An 18,885-nucleotide genomic window follows, 5' to 3' on the forward strand; every position below is an offset into this window, starting at 1 on the left:
ACCCCTACAGCTAGGGCTGGACACGAGCCGAGCCGAGCCGAGCTTGATCCGAGCCTGGCTTTGGCTCGCTCTGGAGCGGCTCGGCTCGGCTCGCTCAGGCAACGAGCCTACTTCAAGCGGCTCGGCTCGTTTTGGGTATGGCTCGGCTCAGACCGAGCCGGCTCGAAAGCCAGCTGCCACCGGTCTTCATTTTTACTTACAGAAGACAGAACCTCCATATATAGTCCACAATATTGATTGTTTTGCAGTAATTAAACCCATATTTTGAAAGAAAAACAGTTTATACTGCTTAAAATGAAACGTCCAGCAGTATATTGTTTTAAGAAATGGTCATAGTAATGAAAAATAAGCTTTCTTCTATGAATTCTTCTAAAAAATTGTAACAATGCAAGAGATATGAGAGAAAGAATTGGGCAGCATTTCTATTGAATTTTGGACAGCACATCCTTTGAACTTTACACAGCAAAAACATCAGATATTGACAGCGAAACAAAGAAATTTTCACTATCCGGAAATTCATCTAAATCTGATTTGTCACCAACCCCAGACGGCACCTCAAACAAAGTATCTTGCTCTTCCTCGTCCTCCTCCTCATCCTCTTCCACATCTTCATGATCCTCCTCCACTTGCTTATCATGCTCCATTGCCTTGCACACAACAACACACACATGAGCTTGGACACACATATATTTGACTTTTAGACACACACATGAGCTTGCACAAACATATATTTGAGATTTGGACACCAAAAAAAGCACACACATGAGCTTGCACAAACATATATTTGACATTTGGATACCAAAAACAGCACATATGAGCTTGGGCACACATAAATTTGACTTTCAAAAAGCAAAAACAGCACATACATGAGCTTGCACAAATATATATTTTGCACACACATACCTGGGAAGATGTAGCCTCCCTCTCATAGTCGTTTGCGGAGCCAGAGGCAGCGGCGATCCCGGCACGCACGCCAGCACTGGTGGGGTCAGGGGACGTCAAGGCGGAGGTCCCCGAGACCGGCAACTTACTCTTCATAATGGAGTCCAAGGTCCTCTCTTTCTCCTTCTCCTTCCCATTCGCCTTCCCCTTTTCCTTGTCTATTGTTGCGACGATAGGCCTCTGCACACATCAGCAAACAACACACGGTCAATCATCGACAGAAGTAAACTAATTACACATGGAATCAATGTAATTTCCCAGCAAGTAGTTTTTTTTCAAGCTGCTATGCTACAGCAAGTAGATCATCAACAGCAGAAAACTAATTACACATGGAATCAATGAAAATTTTGATCCATTCTGCCCTATAACTCCATCCATCCATGATCCATCCATCCGGCTCTTCTAGATCTAGCCCTACAGGCTACAATACATCCATCCATGATCCATCCATCTAGCCCTACATCTACATGACTACATCCATCGATCGATCCATCATCCATCCATCCATCCATCAGATGCATGCTAGTTTAGACACCTACGGCTAGGGATTGGGACGGAAGAACTACATGAGTACATCCATCGATCCATCCATCCATTGATCCATCACATGCGTAATAGTAATTCAGAGAGTTGCGGCTAGGGATTGGAAAGGAAGGAGTTACCTGCTTCTGCTCGTCACGTTCGGCGAGAAACCAGGGGAGGCGCGTCCGTCTGCCTCCGGCGTGGTGAGGAAACGTGGCGTCGCCCGTCGCCGTCGAGCCCGTTGCTGTCAGTGTGGTTAGGAGACGCGGCGTCGCTCGTCGCCGTCGATCCAGCTTTGCGGCGCCGAGCAGAGAAAGGGGCGAGGCAGCACAGAGCAGAGAAAGGGGGAGGCGGCGCTCTCTCTGCTCCTCTCGTGCCCTAATGCGTTGCGTGCGATGGAGATGGACGAATTGGGCTGGGCCTCGAGCGAGTCACCGAGTTGGACCGGGCGAAACTCGGCTCGGCTCGGTCGGGAATCGGGCCTCTTTTTCCAACTGGGCTCGCTCGTTTATTGTATCGGGCCGAGCTGTAACGGGCCGAGCTGGAGCGAGCTTCGGGCCGAGCCGAAAAGCTCGCTCGGACGTCCAGTCCTACCTACAGCGACGCGGTCTCGTGTGCCCACTCGACCGGTGACGAACTCTCCCCGGTGCGGCAGTCCGCCGGCGCCGGCCCCTTCCTCTGCTGGAAGGAAGCGAGCATGGCTACCTACCGAGGACATGTCTACGTGGCCGACCGCGACGGACAGATCGTCAGGTACGTCGTCCCGTCGGCGCAGCACCGCCAGCAAGACTGCCACACCGAGCTCATAGGCAAGGCACCCTTGGAGAATGTCACCGGAGGCCGCTGCGGCCGAGCCTTTCTCGTGGCGTCGGCCGGGGAGCTGCTGCTCGTCCGCCAACGTCACCTCCGTCGACGGCGGGCCGTGGAGGTCTTCAGGGTCGACGTGGAACGAAAGGCGCCGCTGGAGCCCGTGAGGAGCATCGGCCGCCGTGCGCTCTTCCTTGGCGGCAGGTGCGTGTCTGTCAACGCCGGCGAGCTTGCTTCCGTCGACGGCGACTGCGTGTACCTCGCCTCGGAGAGCGGCAATGTTGCTTGGAGGTACGATCTCCGAGACGGAGGCGAGACGATGATCTCGAGCTTTGATGCTCGGCCGTTTGGCTTGGTTCAGGCGCTGCTAAACTACTGCTTCGTCCTCCCCGATGCGAAGGCTCAGCTTCACTCGGTCTACCGAACGGAGTGTTTGCTGTCGGTTCAGAGTTCTTCAGAGTCAGACTAATTGGGATATCTTCAGTTTGCATGCTTGTTGCCAGCACATCTAAGTTGTCAAATGCTCTCAAATGCTCAGATCTGCCATGCATGATGTAATCTGCTGATATTATTAAAATAAACATGGCACTTCTCAAAAAATATATGCTCAGAATAGTTCCTCTTACCAGAGGAAAGTTGTCATAAAGCGCCATTTCTGGACATGGTTTTGGTGGCACTATAATTGAAAAATTCTTGGAAAATCATTTCAATGTAGTGCAAAATTACACAATCTCATAAAAACTAGGATGGTAACAAATACATATGAATATAAAATCATAAAGGTTATTTTAACCATTCATGATTTTTCCAGGTGGTAACAATATATATACATATGAACCTAAATGATCTTTCTCTTGCAACCCGAAACAACTTAATTGTTACCACCCACCGACTGCAAGTGCAGCCCTGCCAACCCCCTCCGGACATGGTAGTTCTGACCAACTTTGGCTTCCACATCTTCAATTCCGGACTAGGCCGCTATGGGATTGCTCAGCTTCAGGCCAGGGAGAGATCCCTGCTCGGCTTGCCGATGCTGGCAGCGGCGGCGCCCGCGGGTGTCGCTTCCTTCTTGGAGGCGCTGTCAAGGTCTTCGGTTGCGCCCCTCTTCGAGCTCAGGGGAAACCCTAGGTCCGACTCCCCCGGAAGCGGATAGCGATGGCGTCCCGGCGTCGTCTTCCTTCTTGAAGGCGTTATCTTGCGACCTCGCGGTGTCCCTGATTCTGGCTTGGTAGATGTTGGAATTCTTGTGTAGGTTCAGCATTGTCGCTTGGTTCGGGTTTGGTAGGTCTAGTTGTGAACTTGTGATGTATCCTCCGCTCGGGCTGAACATCCCCTTCTCTCTGCTCCGGACACCATGTTCACGCATGCATGCGTCCGTGTCATGTATTGTACCCCTTTGTACTCATTCTACTCCTTCTATCAATGGAAAGATACGCAAGCTTTGCGAATTCGCCAAAAAAAACTTCATTGTTACAATGGATTTTCATCTTGGAAGTGATTGAAGGAAATATGCCCTAGAGGCAATAATAAAGTTGTTATTTATATTTCCTTATTTCATGATAAATGTTTATTATTCATGCTAGAATTGTATTAACCGGAAACTTAGTACATGTGTGAATACATAGACAAACAGAGTGTCACTAGTATGCCTCTACTTGACTAGCTCGTTGATCAAAGATGGTTATGTTTCCTAGCCATAGACATGAGTTGTCATTTGATTAACGGGATCACATCATTAGGAGAATGATGTGATTGACTTGACCCATTCCGTTAGCTTAGCACTTGATCGTTTAGTATCTTGCTATTGCTTTTTTCATGACTTATACATGTTCCTATGACTATGAGATTATGCAACACCCGTTTACCGGAGGAACACTTTGTGTGCTACCAAACGTCACAACGTAACTGGGTGATTATAAAGGTGCTCTACAGGTGTCTCCGAAGGTACTTGTTGGGTTGGCGTATTTCGAGATTAGGATTTGTCACTCCGATTGTCGGAGAGGTATCTCTGGGCCCACTCGGTAATGCACATCACTATAAGCCTTGCAAGCATTGCAAGTAATGAGTTAGTTGCGGGATGATGTATTACGGAACGAGTAAAGAGACTTGCCGGTAACGAGATTGAACTAGGTATTGAGATACCGACGATCGAATCTCGGGCAAGTAACATACCGATGACAAAGGGAACAACGTATATTGTTATGCGGTTTGACCGATAAAGATCTTCGTAGAATATGTGGGAGCCAGTATGAGCATCCAGGTTCCGCTATTGGTTATTGACCGGAGACGTGTCTCGGTCATGTCTACATAGTTCTCGAACCCGTAGGGTCCGCACGCTTAAAGTTCGATGACGGTTATATTATGAGTTTATATGTTTTGATGTACCGAAGGTAGTTCGGAGTCCCGGATGAGATCAGGGACATGACGAGGAGTCTCGAAATGGTTGAGACGTAAAGATCAATATATTGGACGACTATATTCGGACATCAGAAAGGTTCCGAGTGATTTGGGTATTTTTCGGAGTACCGGAGAATTACGGGAATTCGCCGGGGAGTATATGGGCCTTATTGGGCTTTAGGGGAAAGAGAGAGGAGAGGTTGCCCCCCCCCCCAAGGCCTAGTCCAAATTGGACTAGGGGGAGGGGCTGCGCCCCCTTCTTCCTTCTCTTCTCTCTTCCCTTTCCTTGACTCCTACTCCTACTACTTGGAAGGGGGGGAATCCTACTCCCGGTGGGAGTAGGAGTCCTCCAGGGCGCGCCATAGGGGCCGGCCCTCTCCCCCCTCCTCCACTCCTTTATATACGGGGAGGGAGACACCCCTTGGAGACACAACAATTGATCCCTTGGATCTCTTAGCCGTGTGCGGTGCCCCCCTCCACCATAATCCACCTCGATAATATCGTAGCGGTGCTTAGGCAAAGCCCTGCGTCGGTAGAACATCATCATCGTCACCACGCCGTCGTGCTGACGGAACTCTCCCTCAAAGCTCGGCTGGATCGGAGTTCGAGGGACGTCATCGAGTTGAACGTGTGCTGAACTCGGAGGTGCCGTGCGTTCGGTACTTGATCGGTCGGATCGTGAAGACGTACGACTACATCAACCGCGTTGTGCTAACGCTTCCGCTTTCGGTCTACGATGGTACGTGGACACACTCTCCCCTCTCGTTGCTATGCATCACCATGGTCTTGCGTGTGCGTAGGATTTTTTTTGAAATTACTACGTTCTCCAACAGTGGCATCCGAGCCCAGGTTTTATGCGTTGATGTTATATGCACGAGTAGAACACAAGTGAGTTATGGGCGATACAAGTCATACTGCTTACCAGCATGTCACACTTTGGTTCGGCGGTATTGTTGGATGAAGCGGCCCGGACCGACATTACGCGTACGCTTACGCGAGACTGGTTTTACCGCCATGCTTTGCACACAGGTGACTAGCGGGTGTCAGTTTCTCCAACTTTAGTTGAACCGAGTGTGGCTACGCCCGGTCCTTGAGAAGGTTAAAACAACACTAACTTGACGAACTATCGTTGTGGTTTTGATGCGTAGGTAAGAACGATTCTTGCTCAGCCCGTAGCAGCCTCGTAAAACTTGCAAAGTAGAGGACGTCTAACTTGTTTTTGCGGGGCATGTTGTGATGTAATATGGTCAAGATGTGATGAGATATAAGTTGTTGTATAAGATGATCATGTTTTGTTGAAGTTATCGGCAACTGGCAGAAGCCTTATGGTTGTCTCTTTATTGCATAAGATGCAAGCGCCAAATAATTGCTTTACTTTATCGCTATGCGATAGCAATAGTTGCAAGAGCAATAGTTGGCGAGACGACCATGTGATGACACATTGATATAGATCAAGATGATGGAGATCATGGTGTCATGCCGGTGACGATGGAAATCATGACGATGCTTTGGAGATGGAGATCAAAGGCACAAGATGATGATGGCCATATCATGTCACATATTTTGATTGCATGTGATGTTTATCTTTTATACATCTTATTTTGCTTAGTTCGACGGTAGCTTTATAAGATGATCCCTTACTAAAATTTCAAGGTGCAAGTGTTCTCCCTGAGTATGCATCGTTGCCAAAGTTCGTCGTGCCAAGACACCACGTGATAATCGGGTGTGATAAGCTCTACGTTCATCTACAACGGGTGCAAGCCAGTTTTGCACACGTAGAATACTCAGGTTAAACTTGACGAGCCTAGCATATGCAGATATGGCCTCGGAACACTAAGACCGAAAGGTTGAGCGTGAATCATATAGTAGATATGATCAACATAGTGATGTTCACCATTGAAAACTACTCCATCTCACGTGATGATCGGACATGGTTTAGTTGATTTGGATCACGTGATCACTTAGATGATTAGAGGGATGTCTATCTAAGTGGGAGTTCTTAAGTAATATGATTAATTGAACTTTAATTTATCATGAACTTAGTCATGGTAGTATTAGCATATCTATGTTGTAGGTCAATAGCTCGCGTTGTTGCTCGCCGTTTATGTTTTGATACGTTCCTAGAGAAAACTAAGTTGAAAAATATTAGTAGCAATGATGCGGACTTGGTCCGTGATCTGAGGATTAACCTCATCGCTGCATAGAAGTATTATGTCCTTGATGCACCACTAGGTGACAGAACTATTGCAGGAGCAGATGCAGACGTTATGAACGTTTGGCAAGCTCGATATGATGACTACTTGATAGTTTAGTGCACCATGCTTTACGGCTTAGAACCGGGACTTCAAAAATGTTTTGAACGCCACGGAGCATATAAGATGTTCCAAGAGTTGAAATTGGTACTTCATACTCATGCTCGTGTCGAGAGGTATGAGACCTCTGACAGTACTTTGCCTACAAGATGGAGGAGAATTGCTCAGCTAATGAGCATGTGCTCAGAATGTCTGAGTACTACAATCACTTGAATCAAGTGGGAGTTAATCTTCCAGATAAGATAGTAATTGACAGTGTTCTCTAGTCACTATCACCAAGTTACTAGAACTTCGTGATGAACTATAATATGCAAGGGATAACGGAAACGATTCCCAAGCTCTTCATGATGCTGAAATCGACGAAGGTAGAAATCAAGAAAAGCATCAAGTGTTGATGGTTGACAAGACCACTAGTTTCAAGAAAAAGGGCAAAGGGAAGAAGGGGAACTTCAAGAAGAACGGCAAGCAAGTTGCTGCTCAAGTAAAGGAGCCCAGGTCTGGACCTAAGCCTGAAACTAAGTGCTTCTACTGCAAAGGGACTGGTCACTGGAAGCGGAACTACCCCAAGTATTTGGCGGATAAGAAGGATGGAAAAGTAAACAAAGGTATATTTGATATACATGTTATTGATGTGTACTTTACTAGTGTTTATAGCAACCCCTCGGTATTTGATACTAGTTCAGTTGCTAAGATTAGTAACTCGAAACGGGAGTTGCAGAATGAACAAAAACTAGTTAAGGGCAAGGTGACGATGTGTGTTGGAAGTAGTTCCAAGATTGATATGATCATCATCGCACACTCCCTATACTTTCGGGATTAGTGTTGAAACTAAATAAGTGTTATTTGGTGTTTGCGTTGAGCATGAATATGATTGGATCATGTTTATTGCAAAACGGTTATTCATGTAAGTTAGAGAATAATTGTTGTTCTGTTTACATGAATAAAACCTTCTATGGTCATACACCCAATAAAAATGGTTTGTTGGATCTCGATCGTGGTGATACACATTTTCATAATATTGAAGCCAAAAGATGCAAAGTTAATAATGATAGTGCAACTTATTTGTGGCACTGCCGTTTAGGTCATATTGGTGTAAAGCGCATGAAGAAACTCCATGCTGATGGACTTTTGGAATCACTTGATTATGAATCACTTGATGCTTGCAAACCATGCCTCATGGGCAAGATGACTAAGACTCCGTTATCTGGAACAATGGAGCGAGCAACTGACTTATTGGAAATAATACATACTGATGTATGTGGTTCGATGAGTGTTAAGGCTCGCCGCAAGTATCATTATTTTCTAACCTTCACAGATGATTTGAGAAGATATGGGTATATCTACTTGATGAAACACAAGTCTGAAACATTTGAAAAGTTCAAATAATTTCAGAATGAAGTGGAGAATCATCGTAACAAGAAAATAAAAGTTTCTACGATATGATCGCAGAGGAAAAATATTTGAGTTACGAGTTTGGCCTTCAGTTAAAACAATGTGAAATAGTTTCACTACTCACGCCACCTGGAATACCATAGTGTAATTGTGTGTCCGAACGTCGTAACCGTACTTTATTGGATATAGTACAATCTGTGATGTCTCTTACCGATTTACCACTATCGTTTTAGGGGTTATGCATTAGAGACAACTGCATTCACGTTAAATAGGGCAACATCTAAATCCGTTGAGACGACACAGTATATACTGTGGTTTAGCAAGAAACCCAAGTTGTCGTTTCTTAAAGTTTGGGGCTGCAATGCTTATATGAAAAAGTTTCAACCTGATAAGCTCGAACCCAAATTGGAAAAATGCGTCTTCATAGGATACCCAAAGGAAACTGTTGGGTACACCTTCTATCACAGATCCAAAGGCAAGATATTTGTTGCTAAAAATTGGATTCTTTCAAGAGAAGGAGTTTCTCTCAAAAGAAGTGAGTGGGAGGAAAGTAGAACTTGATGAGGTAACTGTACCTACTCCCTTATTGGAAAGTAGTTCATCACAGAAATCTGTTCCTGTGATTCCTACACCAATTAGAGAGGAAGCTAATGATGATGATCATGTATCTTCAGATAAAGTTACTACGGAACCTCGTAGGTCAACCAGAGTAAGATCCGCACCAAAGTGGTACGGTAATCCTGTTCTGGAGGTCATGTTACTTGACCATGACGAACCTACGAACTATGAGGAAGCGATGATGAGCCCAGATTCCGCGAAATGGCTAGAGGCCATGAAATATGAGATGGGATCCATGTATGAGAACAAAGTATGGACTTTGATTGACTTGCCCGATGATCGGCGAGCCATTAAGATTAAATGGATCTTCAAGAGGAAGACGGACGCTGATAGTAGTGTTACTATCTACAAAGCTAGAATTGTCGCAAAAGGTTTTCGACAAGTTCAAGGTGTTGACTACGATGAGAGTTTCTCACTCGTATCTATGCATAAATCTGTCCGAATCATGTTAGCAATTGCCGCATTTTATGAAATCTGGCAAATGGATAAACAAAACTGCATTCCTTAATGGATTTATTAAAGAAGAGTTGTATATGATGCAACCAGAAGGTTTTGTCAATCCTAAAGGTGCTAACAAAATATGCAAGCTCCAGCGATCCATCTATGGACTGGTGCAAGCATTTCAGAGTTGGAATATACGCTTTGATGAGTTGATCAAAGCATATTGTTTTATACAGCCTTGCGGTGAATGATACGTCTCCAACGTATCTATAATTTTTTATTGTTCCATGCTATTATATTATCTGTTTTGGATGTTTATGGGCTTTATTATGCACTTTTATATTATTTTTGGGACTAACCTATTAACCCAGAGCCCTGTGCCAGTTCCTGTTTTTCCCTTGTTTCAGTGTTTCGCAGAAAAGGAATATCAAACGGAGTCCAAACGGAATGAAACCTTTGGAAACGTGATTTTTGGAACGGAAGCAATCCAGGGGACTTGGAGTGCACGTCAGGGAATAAACGAGGAAGCCACGAGGCAGGGGGCGCGCCCACCCCCCTAGGCGCGCCCTCCACCCTCGTGGGCCCCTCATGGCTCCCCTGACGTATTTCTTCCGCCTATATATATCCATATACCCTAAAACGATTGGGGAACAGAAGGGATCGGGAGTTCCGCCGCCGCAAGCCTCTGTAGCCACCAAAAACCTCTCGGGAGCCCGTTCCGTCACCCTGCCGGAGGGGGGATCCCTCACCGGTGGCCATCTTCATCATCCCGGCGCTCTCCATGACGAGGAGGGAGTAGTTCACCCTCGGGGCTGAGGGTATGTACCAGTAGCTATGTGTTTGATCTCTCTCTCTCTCTCGTGTTCTTGATTTGGCACGATCTTGATGTATCGCGAGCTTTGCTATTATAGTTGGATATTATGATGCTTCTCCCCCTCTACTCTCTTGTAATGGATTGAGTTTCCCCTTTGAAGTTATCTTGTCGGATTGAGTCTTTAAAAATTTGAGAACACTTGATGTATGTCTTGCGTGGGATACCCGTGGTGACAATGGGGTATTCTATTGATCCACTTGATGTATGTTTTGGTGATCAACTTGCGGGTTCCGCCCATGAACCTATGCATAGGGGTTGGCACACGTTTTCGTCGTGATTCTCCGGTAGAAACTTTGGGGCACTCTTTGAGGTTCTATGTGTTGGTTGAATAGATGAATCTGAGATTGTGTGATGCATATTGTATAATCATACCCATGGATACTTGAGGTGACATTGGAGTATCTAGGTGACATTAGGGTTTTGGTTGATTTGTATCTTAAGGTGTTATTCTAGTACGAACTCTAGGGCTGTTTGTGACACATAGGAATAGCCCAATGGATTGATTGGAAAAAATAACTTTGAGGTGGTTTCGTACCCTACCATAATCTCTTAGTTTGTTCTCCGCTATTAGTGACTTTGGAGTGACTCTTTGTTGCATGTTGAGGGATAGTTATGTGATCCAATTATGTTATTATTGTTGAGAGAACTTGCACTAGTGAAAGTATGAACCCTAGGCCTTGTTTCAACGCATTGCAATACCGTTTGTGCTCACTTTTATCATTAGTTACCTTGCTGTTTTTATATTTTCAGATTACAAAAACCTATATCTACCATCCATATTGCACTTGTATCACCATCTCTTCGCCGAACTAGTGCACCTATACAATTTACCATTGTATTGGGTGTGTTGGGGACACAAGAGACTCTTTGTTATTTGGTTGCAGGGTTGCTTGAGAGAGACCATCTTCATCCTATGCCTCCCACGGGTTGATAAACCTTAGGTCATCCACTTGAGGGAAATTTGCTACTGTCCTACAAACCTCTGCACTTGGAGGCCCAACAACGTCTACAAGGAGAAGGTTGCGTAGTAGACATCAAGCTCTTTTCTGGCGCCGTTGCCGGGGAGGTGAGTGCTTGAAGGTATATCTTTAGATCTTGCAATCGAATCTTTTTGTTTCTTGGTTTAGCACTAGTTTAGTTTATAAAAGAAAACTAAAAAATGGAATTGAGTTTGTCTCATACGCTTCATCTTTTTAATATCTTTCGTGAGTATGATGGAAAGGAAAATTGTGCCAAAGTACTAGAAGAAGAATTACATAGAATGCTTGGCATAAAATATGTGAATGATGAGCATGATTGCAATGTTGTTAGTATGAATTCTTTGAATACCCATGATGCTAATGATATGCAAAGCCACAAGCTTGGGGAAGCTATGTTTGATGAAGATGATATTTTTTGTCCCCCAAGCTTTGATGAGCAAATTTACTATGATGAAAGCATGCCTCCTATCTATGATGATTATTGTGATGACACGTATGCTATAAATAATAATGATAACCATGAAACTTGTCATCTTGATCTTAATTTTCAATCACATGACAGTTATTTTGTTGAGTTTGCTCCCACTACTATTGATGAGAACAGATTTGCTTATGTGGAGAGTAATAAAAATTCTATGCTTATGCATCATGGAAAGAATGCTTTAGGTGCTTGTTATATTGTTGAATTCATTCATGATGCTACTGAAAATTATTATGAGAGAGGATCATATGCTTCTACATATTGCAATAATATCAAGTTTCCTCTCTATGTGTTGAAAATCTTGAAGATTTGCTTGTTTTGCCTTCCTATGCTAGTTGATTATTGTTCCCATAAGTTGTTTGCTCACAAAATCCCTATGCATAGGAAGCGGGTTAGACTTAAATGTGCTAGTCATATTCTTCATGATGCTCTCTTTATGTTTCAATTCTTATCTTTTATGCGAGCATCATTGAAATCATCATGCCTAGCTAGGGGCGTTAAACGTTAGCGCTTGTTGGGAGGCAACCCAATTTTTATTTTTGTTCTTTCTTTTTGGTTCTGTTTAGTAATAAATAATTCATCTAGCCTCTGGTTAGATGTGGTTTTATGTTTTAATTAGTGTTTGTGCCAAGTAAGACCTATAGGATCTCCTTGGATGATAATTATTTGATCTTGCTGAAAAAGACAGAAACTTTCTGCTCACGAAAACAATTGTTAAAAACTACCAGAACGTGATAAAATACTGATTCCAATTGCATCAGATCAATAATCAAATTATCTAGGCCGTCCTATTTTGGTAGAATTTTTTGAGTTCCAGAAGTTTGCGTTAGTTACAGATTACTACAGACTGTTCTGTTTTTGACAGATTCTGTTTTTCGTGTGTTGTTTGCTTATTTTGATGAATCTATGGTTAGTAAAAGAGTTTATAAACCATAGAGAAGTTGGAATACAGTAGGTTTAACACCAATACAAATAAAGAATGAGTTCAATACAGTACCTTGAAGTGGTGTTTTGTTTTCTTTCGCTAACGGAGCTTACGAGTTTTCTGTTAAGTTTTGTGTTGTGAAGTTTTCAAGTTTTGGGTAAAGATTCGATGGACTATGGAATAAGGAGTGGCAATAGCCTAAGCTTGGGGATGCCCAAGGCACCCCAAGGTAATATTCAAGGACAACCAAGAGCCTAAGCTTGGGGATGCCCCGGATGGCATCCCCTCTTTCGTCTTCGTTCATCGGTAACTTTACTTGGAGCTATATTTTTATTCACCACATGATATGTGTTTTGCTTGGAGCGTCATTTTATTTTCTTTACCTTTGCTTGCTGTTTTAATAAAATACCAAGATCTGAAATTCTTAAATGTTAGAGAGTCTTCACATAGTTACATAATTATACAACTACTCATTGATCTTCACTCATATCTTTTGGAGTAGTTTGTTGTTTGCTCTAGTGCTTCACTTATATCTTTTAGAGCACAATGGTGGTTTTATTTTGAAGAAATAGATGAACTCTCATGCTTCACTTATATTATTTTGAGAGTCTTAAACAGCATGTAATTTGCTTAATCCTAATATGCTAGGTATTCAAGACTAGTAAAAACTTTCTTATGAGTGTATTGAATACTAAGAGAAGTTTGATGCTTGATGATTGTTTTGAGATATGGAGGTAGTGATATTAAAGTTGTGCTAGTTGAGTAGTTGTGAATTTGAGAAATACTTGTGTTGAAGTTTGCAAGTCCCGTAGCATGCACGTATGGTAAACGTTATGTAACAAATTTGAAACATGAGGTGTTCTTTGAGTGTCCTCCTTATGAGTGGCGGTCGGGGACGAGCGATGGTCTTTTCCTACCAATCTATCCCCCTAGGAGCATGCGCGTAGTGCTTGGTTTTTGATGACTTGTAGATTTTTGCAATAAGTATGTGAGTTCTTTATGACTAATGTTGAGTCCATGGATTATACGCACTCTCACCTTTCCACCATTGCTAGCCTCTTCGGTACCATGCATTGCCCTTTCTCACATTGAGAGTTGGTGCAAACTTCACCGGTGCATCCAAACCCCGTGATATGATACGCTCTTTCACACATAAACCTCCTTATATCTTCCTCAAAACAGCCACCATACCTACCTATTATGGCATTTTCATAGCCATTCCGAGATATATTTCCATGCAACTTTCCACCATTCCGTTTATCATGACACGTTCATCATTGTCATATTGCTTTGCATGATCATGTAGTTGACATAGTATTTGTGGCAAAGCCACCGTTCATAATTCCTTCGTACATGTCACTCTTGGTTCATTGCATATCCCGGTACACCGCCGGAGGCATTCATACAGAGTCATACTTTGTTCTAGTATCGAGTTGTAATCATTGAGTTGTAAATAAATAGAAGTGTGATGATCATCATTTTCTAGAGCATTGTCCCAAGTGAGGAATAAAAAAATAAAAAAAAGAGAGAAAGGCCATAAAAAAGAAGAAGAAGGCCCCAAAAAAATGAGAGAAAAAGAGAGAAGGGACAATGTTACTATCCTTTTACCACACTTGTGCTTCAAAGTAGCACCATAATCTTCATGATAGAGAGTCTCTTGTTTTGTCACTTTCATATACTAGTGGGAATTTTTAATTATAGAACTTGGCTTGTATATTCCAACAATGGACCTCCTCAAGTGCCCTAGGTCTTCGTGAGCAAGCAAGTTGGATGCACACCCACTTAGTTTCTTTTGTTGAGCTTTCATATATTTATAGCTCTAGTGCATCCGTTGCATGGCAATCCCTACTCCTTGCATTAACATCAATCGATGGGCATCTCCATAGCTCATTGATTAGCCTCGTTGATGTGAGACTTTCTCCTTTTTTGTCTTCTCCACATAACCCCCATCATCATATTCTATTCCACCCGTAGTGCTATGTCCATGGCTCACGCTCATGTATTGCGTGAAGGTTGAAAAAGTTTGAGATTACTAAAGTATGAAACAATTGCTTGGCTTGTCATCGGGGTTGTGCATGACGAGAGCATTCTTGTGTGACGAAAATGGAGCATGACTAAACTATATGATTTTGTAGGGATGAACTTTCTTTGGCCATGTTATTTTGAGAGGACATAATTGCTTAATTAGTATGCTTGAAGTATTATTATTTTTATGTCAATATTGAACTTTTATCTTGAATCTTTCGGATCTGAATATTCATACCACAATTAAGAGAATTACATTGAAATTATGCCAAGTAGCATTCCACATCAAAAAAATTGTTTTTATCATTTACCTACTCGAGGACGAGCAGGAATAAAGCTTGGGGATGCTGATACGTCTCCAACGTATCTATAATTTTTTATTGTTCCATGCTATTATATTATCTGTTTTGGATGTTTATGGGCTTTATTATGCACTTTTATATTATTTTTGGGACTAACCTATTAACCCAGAGCCCAGTGCCAGTTCCTATTTTTTCCCTTGTTTCAGTGTTTCGCTGAAAAGGAATATCAAACGGAGTCCAAACAGAATGAAACCTTCGGAAACGTGATTTTTGGAACGGAAGCAATCCAGGGGACTTGGAGTGCACGTCACGGAATGAACGAGGAAGCCACGAGGCAGGGGGCGCGCCCTCCACCCTCGTGAGCCCCTCGTGGCTCCCCTGACGTATTTCTTCCGCCTATATATATATATATATATATCCATATACCCTAAAACGATCGGGGAACCGAAGAGATCGGGAGTTCCGCCGCCGCAAGCCTCTATAGCCACCAAAAACCTCTCGGGAGCCCGTTCCGGCACCCTGCCGGAGGGGGGATCCCTCACCGGTGGCCATCTTCATCATCCCGGCGCTCTCCATGACGAGGAGGGAGTAGTTCACCCTCGGGGCTGAGGGTATGTACCAGTAGCTATGTGTTTGATCTCTCTCTCTCTCGTGTTCTTGATTTGGCACGATCTTGATGTATCGCGAGCTTTGCTATTATAGTTGGATCTTATGATGCTTCTCCCCCTCTACTCTCTTGTAATGGATTGAGTTTCCCCTTTGAAGTTACCTTATCGGATTGAGTCTTTAAAGATTTGAGAACACTTGATGTATGTCTTGCGTGGGATACCCGTGGTGACAATGGGGTATTCTATTGATCCACTTGATGTATGTTTTGGTGATCAACTTGCGGGTTCCGCCCATGAACCTATGCATAGGGGTTGGCACACGTTTTCGTCGTGATTCTCTGGTAGAAACTTTGGGGCACTCTTTGAGGTTCTATGTGTTGGTTGAATAGATGAATCTGAGATTGTGTGATGCATATCGTATAATCATACCCATGGATACTTGAGGTGACATTGGAGTATCTAGGTGACATTAGGGTTTTGGTTGATTTGTATCTTAATGTGTTATTCTAGTACGAACTCTAGGGTTGTTTGTGACACTTATAGGAATAGCCCAATGGATTGATTGGAAAGAATAACTTTGAGGTGGTTTCGTACCCTACCATAATCTCTTCGTTTGTTCTCCGCTATTAGTGACTTTGGAGTGACTCTTTGTTGCATGTTGAGGGATAGTTATGTGATCCAATTATGTTATTATTGTTGAGAGAACTTGCACTAGTGAAAGTATGAACCCTAGGCCTTGTTTCAACGCATTGCAATACCGTTTGTGCTCACTTTTATCATTAGTTACCTTGCTGTTTTTATATTTTCAGATTACAAAAACCTATATCTACCATCCATATTGCACTTGTATCACCATCTCTTCGCCGAACTAGTACACCTATACAATTTACCATTGTATTGGGTGTGTTGGGGACACAAGAGACTCTTTGTTATTTGGTTGCAGGGTTGCTTGAGAGACCATTTTCATCCTACGCCTCCCACGGATTGATAAACCTTAGGTCATCCACTTGAGGGAAATTTGCTACTGTCCTACAAACCTCTGCACTTGGAGGCCCAACAACGTCTACAAGGAGAAGGTTGCGTAGTAGACATCGGTGAAGCCTGTATTTACAAGAAAGTGAGTGGGAGCACTATAGCATTTCTTATAAATATATGTGAATGACATATTGTTGATCGGAAATAATGTAGAATTATTCTGCAAAGCATAAAGGAGTGTTTGAAAGGAGTTTTTTTTTCAAAGAAAGACCTCGGTGAAGCTGCTTACATATTGAGCATCAAGATCTGTAGAGATAGATCAAGACGCTTGATAAGTTTTTTCAATGAGTACATACCTTGACAAGATTTCGAAGTAGTTCAAAATGGAACAGTCAAAGAAAGAGTTCTTGCCTGTGTTACAAGGTGTGAAATTGAGTAAGACTCAAAACCCGACCACGACAGAAGATAGAAAGAGAATGAAAGTCATTCCCTATGCCTCAGCCATAGGTTCTACTCCCTCCGTTCCAAAATATAAGTCTTTCTAGAGATTACAACAAGTGACTACATACAAAGCAAAATGAGGGAATCTACACTCTATAATATGTCTACATACATCTGTATGTCGTAGTCCATATCAAATGTCTAAAAAGACTTATATTTAGGAATGGAGGGAGTATAAAGTATGCCATGCTGTGTACCAGATCTATTGTATACCCTACACTCAGTTTAGCAAGGAAGTACAATAGTGATCTAGGAGTAGATCACTGGACAACGGTCAAAATTATCCTTAGTGGGATAAGTATATGTTTCTCGATTATGGAGGTGACAAAAGGTTCGTCGTAAAGGGTTACGTCGATGCAAGTTTTGACACTGATTCAGATGACTCTAAGTCTCAATCTGGATACATATTGAAAGTGGGAGCAATTAGCTAGAGTAGCTCCGTGCAGAGCATTGTTGACATAGAAATTTGCAAAATACATATGGATCTGAATATGGTAGACCCGTTGTCTAAACCTCTCTCACAAGCAAAACATGATCACACTTACTACTCTTTGGGTGTTAATCACATAGCGATGTGAACTAGATTATTGACTCTAGTAAACCCTTTGGGTTTTGGTCACATGACGATGTGAACTATAGGTGTTAATCACATGGTGATGTGAACTATTGCTGTTAAATCACATGGTGATGTGAACTAGATTAATGACTCTAGTGCAAGTGGGAGAATGAAGGAAATATGCCCTAGAGGCAATAATAAAGTTGTTATTTGTATTTCCTTATTTCATGATAAATTTTTATTATTCATGCTACATTGTATTAACCGGAAACTTAGTACATGTGTGAATACATAGACAAACAGAGTGTCACTAGTATGCCTCTACTTGACTAGCTCGTTGATCAAAGATGGTTATGTTTCCTAGCCATAGACATGAGTTGTCATTTGATTAACGGGATCACATCATTAGGAGAATGATGTGATTGACTTGACCCATTCCGTTAGCTTAGCACTTGATCGTTTAGTATGTTGCTATTGCTTTCTTCATGACTTATACATGTTCCTATGACTATGTGTGCTACCAAACGTCACAACGTAACTGGGTGATTATAAAGGTGCTCTACAGGTGTCTCCAAAGGTACTTGTTGGGTTGGCGTATTTCGAGATTAGGATTTGTCACTCCGATTGTCGGAGAGGTATCTCTGGGCCCACTCGGTAATGCACATCACTATAAGCCTTGCAAGCATTGCAAGTAATGAGTTAGTTGCGGGATGATGTATTACGGAACGAGTAAAGAGACTTGCCGGTAACGAGATTGAACTAGGTATTGAGATACCGATGATCGAATCTCGGGCAAGTAACATACCGATGACAAAGGGAACAACGTATATTGTTATGCGGTTTGACCGATAAAGATCTTCGTAGAATATGTGGGAGCCAGTATGAGCATCCAGGTTCCGCAATTGGTTATTGACCGGAGACGTGTCTCGGTCATGTCTACATAGTTCTCGAACTCGTAGGGTCCGCACGCTTAAAGGTCGATGACGGTTATATTATGAGTTTATATGTTTTGATGTACCGAAGGTAGTTTGGAGTCCCGGATGAGATCAGGGACATGACGAGGAGTCTCAAAATGGTTGAGACGTAAAGATCGATATATTGGACGACTATATTCGGACATCAGAAAGGTTCCGAGTGATTCGGGTATTTTTCGGAGTACCGGAGAATTACGGGAATTCGCCGGGGAGTATATGGGCCTTATTGGGCTTTAGGGGAAAGAGAGAGGAG

The 18,885-nt window shown here is 42.9% G+C and overlaps 1 protein-coding gene across 1 annotated transcript; it reads right to left on the minus strand.

Annotated features, from left to right (window-relative positions):
• Positions 1 to 455: 455 nt before the first annotated feature.
• On the minus strand, positions 456 to 2,163 carry LOC123076621 (uncharacterized). The gene is made up of 4 exons (XM_044498773.1): positions 2,063 to 2,163; positions 1,605 to 1,842; positions 904 to 1,122; positions 456 to 647 (listed from the first exon to the last, which is right to left on the minus strand). The coding sequence occupies exons 1-4, from the start codon at positions 2,161 to 2,163 to the stop codon at positions 456 to 458; spliced, it is 750 nt and encodes a 249-aa protein (XP_044354708.1).
• Positions 2,164 to 18,885: the final 16,722 nt, after the last annotated feature.

This window comes from Triticum aestivum, chromosome 3D (assembly GCF_018294505.1).
Source record: "Triticum aestivum cultivar Chinese Spring chromosome 3D, IWGSC CS RefSeq v2.1, whole genome shotgun sequence".
Lineage (NCBI taxonomy): Eukaryota > Viridiplantae > Streptophyta > Magnoliopsida > Poales > Poaceae > Triticum > Triticum aestivum.

What these genes read in the sequence shown, in the direction of transcription:
- LOC123076621 (XM_044498773.1), bottom strand. Translation starts at nt 2,163, where the DNA reads ATGCTCGCTTCCTTCCAGCAGAGGAAGGGGCCGGCGCCGGCGGACTGC. An exon ending in GCACACGAGACCGCGTCGCT is followed by an intron (nt 1,843 to 2,062) that starts GTAGGTAGGACT and finishes GCAACGCATTAG; the next exon opens with GGCACGAGAGGAGCAGAGAG. An exon ending in AACGTGACGAGCAGAAGCAG is followed by an intron (nt 1,123 to 1,604) that starts GTAACTCCTTCC and finishes TGATGTGTGCAG; the next exon opens with AGGCCTATCGTCGCAACAAT.